Raw genomic sequence first — 14,628 nt, forward strand, 5'->3', positions numbered from 1 at the left:
TCCAAAACATTTAATTTTAAGAGAACATAAAGGTCAAAGGATACATGCTAAATAGTGGTTGAGAAATTCATGATCGGATGCTGGCATCGACTGAAGAAAGGTCTCTCTATAAGATTCAAACCATGGAGTAGTAGCTAAAATTAACCACATATAAGAGTTAAAATCGCTCAATACAGTTTATAACACACAAAATTTCAAGGCCAAACTCCTAAAAAGCATAAAAGATAGCAATATCTAACAATAAGCAAACACTTCTCACTTATGCTTAAAGATATATAACAAGCATTTTCACCTGTGCTTTAAGATATATGTATGATATGTGTATATTAATTAAGCCATATACACAAATATATTCATACATGGGAATATATATATTTGCAAAGATAAAACTGACTTATTCTCAGACCTACACAATAATCCCAAAACTTACTTAACTATTAATGCTTTAAATATTACCTGTGTGAGTAAAAAGATTTTAGAACTAAAGTTTTGTGCCCCTGCCACTAGTCATGTTGTCATAAGGCACTCCTTTTCATAAATATCATTTCAGAACAGTGGTTCTCAACTGAGAGTAATTTTGACTCTAGAAAACATTTCCCAATGTCTGGCGATACTTAAGGTTGTTACAACTAGGGACAAAGAGGGGGATGCTACTGGCATCGAGGGAAAGAAGTTAGGAATGATACAAAATATCTTACAATGAAAAGAACAGGCCAATTCCCCACCACAAAGAATTGTTCCGTACAATGTCAATAGTGGCAAGAATGACAAACTTTACAATTTGATTACCTGAGTATAGTAGTAAAAAATAAAACCTATTTACTTGGAATTTCAAAGCATACTTACCTTATAATCAAATACAAAGATGTGTATTTTTACTTTTCATATACATACATGCGTGATTCTTAAAATGTAAAATCTCTCTTGCTCCATGCTAAGCATTTTACATTACAATCCTATCTTTAAAATTTGAACTTAAATTTAGTCATTTCACTAGGTTTAAGCAGACTATTTGAATTATAGTTCTACTAAAAGAATACTCTATTCCTAGCTATTTACACTGATTACCAAACCTTATATACTTTTTGTTTTCATCTTAGTCACTGAAAACACAGCAAGTATATTTTCTGTTTACTTTATAATATTATATTAAAGGACTTGGACGGTTGAAGAAAAAAGCTATTCATCTTGACTAAATAGCATATTTAACCTGGTGCCATAGACATAAAAAATTAATTCCAACAAATGCCTTATGAGAATAACCTATATTTGTTTAGGAGGGCTATTACTATAACAATTCCATGTTATGGGAGAGAAAAAACACTCCCATAAATATTATAATCTATATGAAAAGTGGGAAAAATTAGAGAATAAAAGACACAGACTAGTCTGTTACTTATGATATGAAAAGAATTTTCTCACCAACCAATAAATATATCTTCCCCCAAAGTCAGTCAAAATTAGTCTGTCTAGAAAATTAATGCATATTTTCATTTAGTACCAATGACAAGAAAAATAACAGATAATGAAAATTTTGGTTAAATATGAAGGAATCGTCATAGATATGAGGAAATGACTTTCTCTTTTGATTATTTTTCTATTTGTTGCTTAAATTTAACAAATAACAGATAAACTGTAGACATATGAAAACGGTTTTGCTTCACAGTGAGCTGGGGAGTTACAAATAAACAAATGGGGTCTTCTAAAATCGCTATTCATTACAACACTATCTGTAATAAATGACTAGAAAACCCACAAGTCCATCAAGAGGGGATACCATTAAGTGGATGTACTACGCAGCTGTAAGAGAAAAGAGAAAATCTCTATATATTACTATAAAGTGCTCTCTGGCATATATTAAGTGAAAAAAAGGCAACACGACAGAAAAGTATGCATTTTTTGTGTAAGAAAATATAAAGAGCCATACATGTATCTGCTCATATTGTCAAGGAAATAATAGGACAATTCTAATAAGTTCCATTACATATAAGGAAGACAAGAGAAGAAATGAGAAAGAAAATAGGGCATGGATAAAAGCCAGACCTCACTGAATTCACCTTGTTTTATTTTGACTTTGGAACTATACAAATGTCTATAAAATTAAAAAATAAAAAGAAAAAAGCATATATACAACTGCTTAATTAAATTGAAATAAATCTTTCTAAATACTGGTGCAAGAAGACACTGGGAAACGAAGGAAAAATTTTTAAATATGTATGGCAGAAGTGGATTTTATCCTTCAGGTAGGTCAATATTTAGGTTAAGGTAAGTTTTTCCTTCAGCCTCTTGTTTCCTTAAGGTACTAACAAGTCCTCCTTCCATTATCTTACATGCTGATAAATCAAGAGTATCTTTCTGTTTTTTATTTTTTCAAATGACATTTTCGCACCAAGTGGGAAAAATAATAGTTTTTAAATGTTTTATATTAACAAAAGATGTGAACATTTAGTGAAAATTCTCTTCCTTTAGAAATTCTCATACTTATTTCAGGATAAAGTCAGTATTTTGCCCATACCCCTTTCCATTTTTCTTTGTAACTGAAAGAGCAACCACATATCTTACCAGTTTTTCTATGCAGAATGTACTCTGTCTTGGTAAGGAAGAGTAGGGAAGGAAGCTAAGAGCTAGAAAAGGGCATAATGCTCCATCTGCCACCCTCTTTGTTCCCTTCTTCATGCCAGTAAATTGGGACACGGTATTATTAGTGTTCCCAATAAACATCTAACAAGGGCTAATAGCAATGAGCTAAACTAAAGTAACTCTGGTCCTAATCCTACTGAAACCAAAAATATATAGTAACCCCAAATCTGCAGGTCAAACAAACTGAATATCCTAAATACAAACATCACATATTTTCTCTTCCTAATCATTCACAAAAACTGAAAGTACCAGAAGTCACTATTCAGACTAAAAAAAATTAAGAAATACTAATAAATTCCAAATAATGTTGGCACATATTACTATAACTTTAGAAAAACAGTAGTAGATGTACCAAAACTTAATATACAATCAAAATGAAAATATGAAAGGAAAGGTATTAAATAATTAGATGTAAATTACTTAAAGCTGATTGATGTGCAGCCTCGAAGTGAAACACATTTGACACTAAACTTTGTGGTTATCAGAAAGTATGGTTTAATTTAGAGGATCTTAGATTACAAAAGCTACAAACTAAAATCAGAACTCATATAAAATTTGAACATTTTGCAAATCGTAAAAGATCCTATATAATATGAAGAACTAAGAAATGCTAACTTTGTGTTTTAACAATACCCTTGAGAACTATTCTTTAGACTATTTATAATCAAGTGTTTTCAGAAAAATCAGCAAAAATCAAAGTACTCTAAAGAGATGAGAGTCACGATTACTTACGCCCAATTTTAAAATCTCTCAGACACCACAATAAAAGATTTTTAAAAATAAATTGTCCTCTTTCTAAACCATATTCCTTCTAACCCTCAGTATATCAGGAAAAAAAAATAGTAACTGATATTTACCACCTGGATCTAATTGACCCTTGATAGTTTACCATATTTTTAATTCACTTGACAAATTATTTACAGAATTAAGAATAAGGGCACAGTAAAAAAAAAACTTTTTAGAAATTTTAGTAAGAATTTAAACACAGTAAACTTAAATTGTACTCCATATATTCCTGGCTTTTAACGTAAATGCCTCGATTAGGCAACATTCTTTGAATGCAGCTGTTTATTGTCATGCATGAACCTGGAAGAAATCAATCATGTAAATACTGTCCAGATTCAAACATATGTTATTAAAGTTCTAGTTTTATCATTACTTCTGGTTCTTCTTGCACCTGCATAGTCAAAGTGCAACATTTTGGAAAAATTTGATGGCTTGTAATTTTGCCGAAGAGAAAAAGGTCATCTTTATTTGCCCTATCATTGCAAAACATTTTCATTTTTTAGACTTCGTAACAGCAAACAAAATGATCAATCCAATGAACTTTTTATTTCTATATCATCTAATTCCTTCCAATCATTTTCATAAACATGCCTGCCTTCAGCATTTGTCACTTACAAACTATACCAAGTAAATTTTGTTAAACAAAAATCATAAAAGACAAAAGAACACTGTCGCATGTCCTTTAACAAAATGGGATGGTTTAGGTTCTTGTCTCAAAATATTATGTGAAGTCCTTCCTGTTAAATTAGAAATACATTTCTCAGTAATAAGTTTTTTGAGTTTCAAAAAAAATTCACATTAGACATTGTCATCTGAAGACTTAAAAACTGGGATTTCTATATATGATCAATTTCACCATTGTCATTAGAGTCTAGAGGTAAGCGTCCATATGTAGGCAGCCACCAGTACATGTGGCTAATGGGGAGTGGAAATGAGGCTTGTCTGAACTGAGATGTGTTGTCAGTGTAAAAAACACGTAAGATTTCAAAGACAGTTAAAAAATGTTTCCTAATGATCACAACTTGAAATATTTCATATACACTGGGTTAAATAATATATATTATTAAAATTAATTTCACCTTTTTTTTACATTTTTATTGTAGCTACAGAACACTGAGAATTATATAAGTGGCTCGCATATTTCTACCAGACAGTGGTAGTCCTGAATGCTGCTGTCTCACAACATTCATCTCCTGATTTGTCTAACAATTGTGAAAAATTTTATTTTCCATTGTCAAATTTTCTTTTCTTTGCAAAAATGGACTAAAAAGAAAAAGTTCTCAATTTACAACTGTATTCGGTGAAAGAAAAAAAAAATGAAAACAAAGATAACACAACGATGAGATCCCCAGACTTCTTTTATACCATTCTGAAAGACGATGCAATATACTTTGGGCAACACAAAATTTAAAACAAAAATTATATAACAGTGATGACTTATTTCACTACTGTATCATCTTTCTATGCAATTTCATCATTCTTCCACTTTCTTATAGTTCAGAGTAACTGATGATTGGTAAAAGAATAAGTAATTCATAGGATGATGAAAAATAGCAAAATATTTCAAGATACTGGAAAAATAACATGAAGTTCCTATATCCTGCACTAGCCATATTTTAAATAATTGTCATTTTTTAAAGCTCTTATGTAAAAATTAGAAAAAATATTAAAGATTAAACAATCCTCTAAAAAATATTTACACATGACTACTCTCCAAAGTATCATGGTATTTTAGAGTAATAGCAATTAATATGAAACCAACCAGAAAATATATACTATACACTTAAAAGGGGAAAAACATGTTCTTCCTTCTTATCAAAACAAAATGTGACTCAAATTATCCTATTCAAAAATGATGTCTCAATTTAGCAGAAAATATTGTAAGTCAAGAATATGTATAAGAAATAGATGATAGGACAGATAACGTCTGTGTTAGAAAAATTAGACATATTAATTGGGACAAATACAAAACAGTAGTAGCTAAGTAGAAAAAAAAGATAATAGGCAAGGAGTAGAGGAAGCACAATCTGGAAAACTGAGCCTACCATAGAAAATACCTATGTATAACAAGGATTCTTTCAATTCCATCAAAGTGTCTTTACAATTACTGTACCTAGGAACACTAGCTTTAATTGACCGATCTGATGAAAACATGGCACTGTTAAGCTAGGCTTATGAGGTAAATATCTAACATCTGTTTCTTAAATAGAATGGGTAAAAAGTATGCTGACTCACATTAATGGCAAAAATTAGAGGCATGTTTCTAGACATATAAAGAATATCTTATTTAAAATGGACAAAATCACTCTTAAATCTCCAAAAAGTATTACTATTATAATAGAATTTTATTACAATGATTTCAGTGCTTTAGCATACCACATTCCCAGAACAACAGAGCTGAAGGAAGATGCCTTAAAAAAGCAGAGAAAGAAGCTGAAGAAACTTTTCTTCTGGTATGCAGTCTATCCGAATCACCTGGGATTTTTAAAATCTGCCTAAAGAATTCAGCTACAGTAGTGCCTCCACCTGCTTTCTAAGGAAACTACTGGAGATGTCCTCCACCAAATCAAGAAAATATACAAAAAAGATATGAATCAGAGACTACAAAAGTGAAGGGAAGGAAATCCTCAGTCCAAGATGAAATAGAACAGTGTTTTGCAACTTTCACTTCATTATCTCCCCCATGAGCCTTTTTCTTTCCTATCTGGTCCTTCCATCCCCCCAAAAAATACTTTAAAATAACACCACAGATATACTGTGTATCTATTTATGTACCATAGTCCTTTAAAGAACCACAAACCATTGTAATAGTTATGTTTTTTTTGCCCCCAAGAATCATATCCTCCCCGCACAGAAGAATATCATTCTCCATTAAAAATACATGGAGTAGAAAGAGAAGACTTCAAGGAGATCTTGATAAATGGATTATCTGATAAATTAAGTCTGTGTGAGAGAATAAAAAATATATATTGGTCTTTGCACCCTAGTTCCTGGCACAGAGTTCCTGAAACCCTTGTAAATTCCCTTGGTAATAAGAGTGTCCTTTGTTTTAATGAGGTGACTCTGGGTGGGCTCCTAGATAGCTCCTGGATGAGGTATGGTCCCCAGAAAGACCAAATCAAGTTTATTAGACACTTATAATTTTCAGCTCCACCCCTCATTCTTTTGAGAAGGGAGAAGGGTTAAAAATGGAGTTAATAATTGATCATGCCTACAAGACGAAGCCTCCAGAAAATCCCAAAAATGTGGAGAGTTAAAAAATGATGTAGATGACAGAAGCTCTGTTCGGCCCTCTGGCAACCAAATCAAAGTTGTGATGATAATAAGGAAAAATCACCTGGGATCTAGATGAAGCCATACAACTAGGGAGAACTCTAGGAAATCACCTTGCAATAGCAGAAGGTAGGATGGGGAGAGGATGTGGGGTTGCCCAGTCTGAAGCAGCTGAGTAAGATGGAGGATATGGCAGTAGCACAGGCCTTTTCAAGGGGCCGCAACCGCATGCAGATTTTCAGGGTGACAGACCTGCTTGCTCTTAGCACCAGTGCCGATTCAGCTATGCACAGGAGGCATCAGGGGCTTACAGGGAGACATTGTCGGAGTGAGGGCCGAGGCCAGACTCTCTCTGTACAGAAATGCCAGTGGTATCCTGTTCCCTGTTGAGCCCTCCCCCTTCCCAGTACGTAGACACGGCACCACCATAGTTGTAAATGGTGTACGATAAGATAACATGGTCACTCCACCCAAAGGATTCCCTGAAACCCCGCCTCCCCCAACTTGCAGGCCTACCCAAGCCACATCCAGGTGTATCCTCAGCGAGTCAGGTGCTCCTTGCTGAGCAGCGCCTAGACTCATACTGGAGGCAGTTGACCTCACTTTCTGGTGTGGCCTTTTGAGGCAACTATAAGCACAGCATCTGTGGATTACTTGCTGAATCTTAACAGGCGATCCCGGAGGGGCAAAGGCTTGGGCTAAGTTTGGCCTGCAGCTGAATCCTCTCAGGACTGTGCCACTGGACACCTACTACTCAAATCCACACTAATAACACCAGGAGACTTAGGAGCTTTGCTTTGTACATAGAAACAGACACAGAAAGGCAGCCAAAATGGGAAGACAAAGACGCAGAAATCATGTGAGAGAAGAGAACAGAGATCCAGAAATAATGGAGTTAAGTAATCTAACAGATGCAGAGTTCAAAACACTAGTTATAAAGATGCTCTACGAACTTTTGGGAAGTATGGATAAACTGAGTGAGAACTTTAACAAAGAGATAAAAAACAAAAATGGAAATGGAAATTATAAAAGGGAACCAGTCTGAAATGAAGAACACGTTATCTGAGATGAGAAGTGTATTAAATGGAATAAATGAAGGAATAAACAAAGTGGATAAAGGATCAAATACCCTATCTAGAGGATGGGAAAGCCAAAACACTCTATCAGAATGGCAAGAGAGAAGATGCCAAGACTATAAAAATAATTTAAGGAGAAAACATGGGACAGTATTAAGGGTCCAAATATCCATCTGATCAGTGTAACTGAAGAAAATCAAGATGTTGAACAGCTGAAGAAAAAATGATGGAAAACTTCCCTAACCTGGCGAAGAAAATGGACATAAAACCCCAGGAAACTCAGAGAATTCCAAAAATCAGGGATCCAAAGAGGCCCACACCAAGACACAGCATAATTAAAATGCCAAAGTTTAAATACAAAGAAAGAACATTAAAAGCAGCAAGGGGAAAACAGATAGTTACTTATAAGACTTACAGCTGATTTCTCAAAAGAAACTATGCAGGACAGAAGGGCTTGGCACAAAATATTCGACAGGATGAAGACCCAGGATCTACAACCAAGAATACTTTATCCAGCAAAGCTACATCATTTAGAGTTGAAGGACAGATAAAGAGCTTCCCAGACAAAAAATAAGCTAAAGGAATTTGTCACCATCAAGCCAGTATTACAGGAAATGTTGGAGGGACTACTTTAAGAAGAAAAAAAACATGTATCAAAAACAGGAATAAAGAATGTTAACAACTACATTCCTATCAACTACATTTCCTTAAATGGAAAAGAATTGAGTGCTCCAAACAAAAGATAGAGTGGCCAAAAGGACAAGAAAACAAGACCCCTATATAAGAAAAGGAAGGGGATGGAAAAAGATATTGCTTTGATGGACCTAAAAGGTATTTAAGTTAGACAAAGAAAGATAAACACTATATGATTTCACTTATATGTGGAACCTAAGGAATAAAAAGAACTAATCAAAAGCAGCCTCACAAATATAATAAACAATTTGGTGTCAGACAGAGGGGAGGGGAATTTGGGGGGGTGAAGAAAGGGGTGAAGGGTTAAAGTAGTACAAATTAGGAGCTGATGGATGGTCATGGGGATGGGGAGCACAGCATAGAGAATGCAGTTAGCATTAATACATTGGCTAGGTAGAGGGTCAGGGGAGGGAAGGTGCAATTGTTTTATGAACTATATAGATGTCTAACCAATGTACCGTATACTTGAAACTTTAAAAATAAATAAAATTAAAAAAATAAAAAAATCCCAAAAATGTAAGATTCGGAGAGTTTCCAAGTTAGTGAACATGTGAAGGTGCTAAGAGAGTGCCATGCTCAGAAAGGGCATGAAAGTTCCACATCGTTTGCCCATATCCCCTACGCATCTCTTCCATCTGGCTTTCTTGAATTATATTCTTTTATAATAAACTAGTGATCTAGTAAGTAAAATGTTTCTCTGAGTTCTATGAGCCATTCTAGCAAATTAATCAGGCCCAAGGAGGCAGTCGTTGGAACCCCTAATCTATAGCCACTTGATCAGAAGCACAAGTGATAACCTGGGCTTGTGACTAGCAACTGAAGTTTTTGTGGAGTGTCGGGGGAAAGTATCTTGTAGGACTGAACCCATAACCTATGGTTTCTGATGCTATCTCCAGGTAGTGTTAGAATTGCATTGAATCCTTGAACACCCTGATGATGTCCAAGAATGCTTGGTGATGTGGGAAAAAAAACTCAAATTATTTGGTGACCAGAAGTAAAATGTTTTGTGTGAGTAGTAAAGGAGACTCACAGGAAAGAAAGACACAGTAGGGAAGAGCTGGGGTTTTCCTTTTACAGAAGGTGAAAGACTGAGGTTTTCCACTGTACTCTGCATGTAGAATATCTTACTAAGAGGCTAGTGAAGTTTGAGACTAGTGAAAGATTCAAAAAACTCTGCCTAAGTTGTTTTTTAAAAGGCAATGACTAAGTTTTGAAAAAAAAATGCTATGTAAGAATAGACTAAAATCCCAATATTTGGTGCAGCAATGAAGTGAATAATATTCAATCATAATATAGTGAACAATGAATACGAACCAAAAATTTAAAAACTACATTAGAGAGATGGGAAAAGGAGGAAGGTAAATAATTAAGCTAAATCTTCATCAATTATAATGAGAAATCAATATATTAATTTTAAACGGATCTAACTATAGATGGCCATATGAAAATATTACTTAGAAACAAAAAATAAAAACCGCTGAAAGGACTTGTGGGTTGGAGTACAAAGAACAGATCACTGTTGTTTCTTCCTTATAGTAAGCTTTTTAGCATTATGTCTATGAGCATAAATCATTTTGCTAAATTAATGTTTTAAAAATAAAAGGTGTTATGAGCTTTGGAGGTTAGGAAGATATCTGCAGTATAAAAATTTTTTTATTTTTTAAATATGACAGTAAATCCCTCTCTGTGTACCATTAGCACTTTGGCATATCGGATATGGCATATCCCTATTAGAATGTATTGTGATTTAAAAGGTACTGTAAATTAGAATGTATTATAATTACTGATTTAAGTGTCTGTCTCTCCACCAGATTATGAACTCATACAACATATATTATTTATCTCTATGTCTCAATGCAAAGCATATAGTAGGAAGTCAATTAATATTTGTTACATGAATAACAAAAATGTAAAAGACTCTATAAAATAGAATCATGGCATTAAAGGCTAGGAGAGGCCTTGAGAATTCTCTAGTTTCCAAAGAATGAAACTGAGTGTGAATAAGTGACTTATTTAAGTTATACTTAACGGCTACAGTAGTATAAAAACTTGGGACACTTTGGCATTTGATTCACTACCCTTCACAATTCAACATGAATTTCCCATTGATGACAGGAAAATAATAGTTCAAATTTCTCTCAAAAATCCAAATTTTGCCTCATCTTAAAAACAACTGCTCAATTTATGTGCCCTAAATTCATATTTTTTTGATTTGTAAAAATTCTAACCTTAAAATTATCAAGTTAACTTATCTTACTGGAATTAACATAAAAAAAATTATGAACATTTAAATAAAATAATTCTCCATATATTTCTAACTATACAAGTTGCAACCAATTAACATCATAACCTAAAACATATCACTTAAGTTCTCTTCGTATCTAGAGGAAAATCTCTAAATACGCATTTAAGAGGTGTTAAAATATTAGATTATAAATTGTACTGACCTAAAAAGATTTTAATTGCTAAAATATTTTGAATTAGATTATGTACTTTCAATCTTATCCCTCTAAAAGTCAAACTCATGTCCCTCTACTAAGTCTTTTTCATATAGAAAAAGTCACACCAAATACTGCTAACTCATTTTACATATTATATCATTTCACCTTCCAATCTTATTATGAAAATATTTACCATTCAAGTCAGATTTAGAAGCACTCAGAAAAGATTTATTCATACATTATAAACATTCTCTCTACTTAACACTAAGCAAGATAAAAAATACAATAAAAATTCTATTTATTTTAGTATTACTTATGTCACAAAAGAATATTTTTTATGTTAGTTCTTTCACTGAGAAAATATTTATTATACCCATGTTCTAGGTATTACTTTAGGTACTGGGAATAAAATAAAGTTCCTGTCTTCTTGGAGCTTGTATTAGCTTTACAATTAGAACTACAAAAATGTTTTCATTATGAAAATATAAAATCATGTAATTCATAGTCTAAATGGCTGCCTACTCACTTGATTGTAACCTCCCTAAAGGTAAAGACTGTTTATTTCAAATATTCAATTTCCAGGCTCTATCACTTAGTAAGCACTTAAGTGTTTGTTGAATAATTTCCAAGTCACAGAATTACTTTTTTCTAAAAAAGAAAAATTAATTTAAAAAATAATAATAAACCTTGTTACATACCACTGATGTTAAGATCATAATCTCCTGCCGTAATCACATTAGCTACTAATCCTTCTGCAGGCTGACTGCCAGAAACAACGTCATTCAAAAGCTTCCGAATGGCTCCAGGCTGAGGTGGTTGGGTGATAATGTTGCTTACTGCTATCTTCAAATTTTTAATGATGTGGAGCTGATTGTTAGGATCTCTCATATGAACTTTAAAAAAGAAAAAGAAAAAACTTGAAATTAATTCTATACAATGCATAACAACCCAACAATAATAAAAAATTGGGTTACTGGTTTACAAACAAAAAGGATCCTCAAATCAGAAACCAGAAATTCCAAGTGGAAGAATCTTCCATAAATACAACTGACTTATAACATTCCCTTATAATCAAAAGGGCTAGCCAGACAGTGACCTTCTCCCCCAATGTTACTGCTCACAACATAGCTACAGTAGGTCTCCATTTTATTTATTTATTTATTTTCTTTCCTCATTTGGAGTTGCCAGCAGCCAACCACCATCCACCAGATCTCTAATTTTCACTTCACTCTAAGGCTGGTCCAGGGCAGTGTGAAGTCTGTGGTATTAACAACGAAAACAGTAAAAAGGGAAGAAAGGGGAATGAAATGCTACATTTGGGATTCCTCTACTTTCTCTAGTGTGCTGTTTACATTCTCAGCCCCTATTCCACTATCATAAAAATCAATGCCCACTCTGATGAAGATGTTGATAGTGGGGGAGATAATATGCATGTTGGAACAGAAGGTGTATGGAAACTTGCCATAGTTTCTACTCAATTTTTCTGTGAACCTAAAACTGCTCTAAAAAACAAAAATCTATTTTGAAAAAATAAATGCTCAAATCCCTTCTCCAGCCCCAATACTCCTGCCTCTACCCTGCAATAGGCTATAGGATTTATAACCAGCGGTTCAGAGCTTCAGTCCAAGGAATAGTTTCTTACGAGATTATAGCAAGAAGATAGTATCCGCTGTGCACAGTAGGAAATTTGAGCAATTTTTTCATATAATCAGATAAAATGATTAGTTTCTATAGTAATATTAATATAGTAATAAGTCAGCACTTATTAACTGGGTTATCCTAAATAACTTTTCTGTTCTTCAATTTCCTCATCCATAACATGTAATTAATACCTAATTCACAGGGTTAAAGATTTAGGTGAGATATTGTTAGATGAGATAAGTGTAAAGCACTGAACACCACCATGATGACTATATAGTTAAGTGCTCAGGATGTGATGGGAGGCAGCAGGTGCAATACACTCTATTTCACCATATACAAATAAGAGTCAATCTTGGAAAACTGACCTTGGGTGCAATTTAAAAAAATGACACTTATTTCCACTGGAAAATGCTTTATATCAAAGTTTTAAGTTTAGGACTGCCTATATTTTAAATAAGTTACAACTGTAAAATCTGTCTTCCTAAATTTCCTGTGTGTTCTGTTGATTTCTAAATTTTTAATTAAAAAACACAAAACAAAAATATTTTTTAAATACTATATATGGAGTATTTGTACTTACATTTCAAATATAAATATATGTACAAAAAGTACAGATAAAATACATGTAAATCCCATTATAATGGTTGCCTATGAAGGAGGAAAGGAAATGAGACTAAGGAACGGTAAAGAGATCTTTCATCTTTCATAGATGCTTTCAAATGCATCTATGTTTGATGTTTAAAAGGAAAAGATACAAAGCAAATATGATAAGAAGGTTAATATTTGTTGGTTCTGAGTAGGAGGGAGCTGGATGTATTCTCTGCATTCTTCTGTAATTGTTTATGTTTTCTAATTTAAATAAAGACATACAGGACTCTCTCCCTAATTAAACTTTCCGGCTGGTCTATTAAACAGAGAAACCAAAACCATGAATACTCTGGTGCATTTTTGATCCTTTTAGAAATACACAAGTATTTTCCTTAAAGTTGGTCCATACTTGTTGAATAACATAAGTAGCCATGTATGTATTAAACCTCTTAAAATTTTAAATTGGCTAATTATCTTTAGTACTCATAAGTGTTGACACAAAAAGGATATTTTAGTTTTGCCCTATATTCAGATTGGAGTTATCAGTTATTAAGTAATCCGACTAATAAATCCAGAAATTAGTTAATAGGTGTGGCAGCCAGCCTCTGAAATGGCCCCCAATGATCCTGACATTTCCTGTTATACACACCCTTGTGTAGTCCCCTCCCACATCCCAGGGTTAATATGTGTAATCAACAGAACAAAGCAAAAGCAATGGTATAACACTTCTGAGATAAGGTTATAAAAGAGTATTGCTTCTATCCTGGATTCTCTCTGTGATCACTCAATCTGGGAGAAGCTAACTGCTATGGCATAGGGATGGATATTCAGGGAGCCTATGGAAAGGCCCACGTGGCATAGAGCTTAGGTCTCCAGCCAACATTCCAGTAAGTGAGACTTGCCAACAACCATATGACTGAGCTTGGAAGAGAATCCTCCAGCCCCAGATGACTGTAGCCCCACTGCAATCTCAAAAGAGACCCTGAGCCAGAAGCATCTAGCTAAGTCACTCCTGGATTCCTGAGAAACAGAGATAATAAAAGCTTTTGTTTTAAGGTGCTAAGCACTGGGGTTATTTGTTACACAACAATATACACTGGAGAATTGCAAAACCAATCTAATAAGGAGTAAGATAAGAGCTAAGAATGATTAAGAGAAATGCTCTTAAATCATATATGAAATTCAAAAGCTTAAGAACTAATGATTATATTAAAGCTTTAAGATTATAACAACACAAAAGGTGACTTTGTCATATAACATCTCAATTTCAAAGTAAAATTCAACACTACATTATCTTACTTTTATTTATGTTACCATATATTTCTTGAATACTGTATTATGAAGTAATATTTCCTAGTATGTGCTGTTCCTTGGAATACCATTCCCTCAGGATAAGAGTTGTTTCTAAAAAATTGATTCCATGTTCAAAAAAATTTGGGAAATATTGAATTAAGTTTTTAAAGTCTCTTTATAACAGGTCATCCCTTTAA

At 33.5% G+C, this 14,628-nt stretch overlaps 1 protein-coding gene across 3 annotated transcripts in view; it reads right to left on the minus strand.

Annotated features, from left to right (window-relative positions):
* Window positions 1-14,628, minus strand: part of TRAPPC8 (trafficking protein particle complex 8) — a 77,201-nt gene that overhangs the window by 59,001 nt on the left and 3,572 nt on the right. For all 3 annotated transcript variants that reach the window (XM_016166740.2, XM_016166739.2, XM_016166738.2), the window contains exons 2-3: window positions 11,608-11,802; window positions 45-134 (exon numbers count right to left, since the gene is read on the minus strand). In XM_016166740.2, the coding sequence (XP_016022226.2) occupies window positions 45-134; window positions 11,608-11,802 (285 nt within the window). The remainder of the gene's footprint in view (window positions 1-44; window positions 135-11,607; window positions 11,803-14,628) is intronic.

This window comes from Rousettus aegyptiacus, unplaced genomic scaffold (assembly GCF_014176215.1).
Source record: "Rousettus aegyptiacus isolate mRouAeg1 unplaced genomic scaffold, mRouAeg1.p scaffold_m13_p_12, whole genome shotgun sequence".
NCBI lineage: Eukaryota > Metazoa > Chordata > Mammalia > Chiroptera > Pteropodidae > Rousettus > Rousettus aegyptiacus.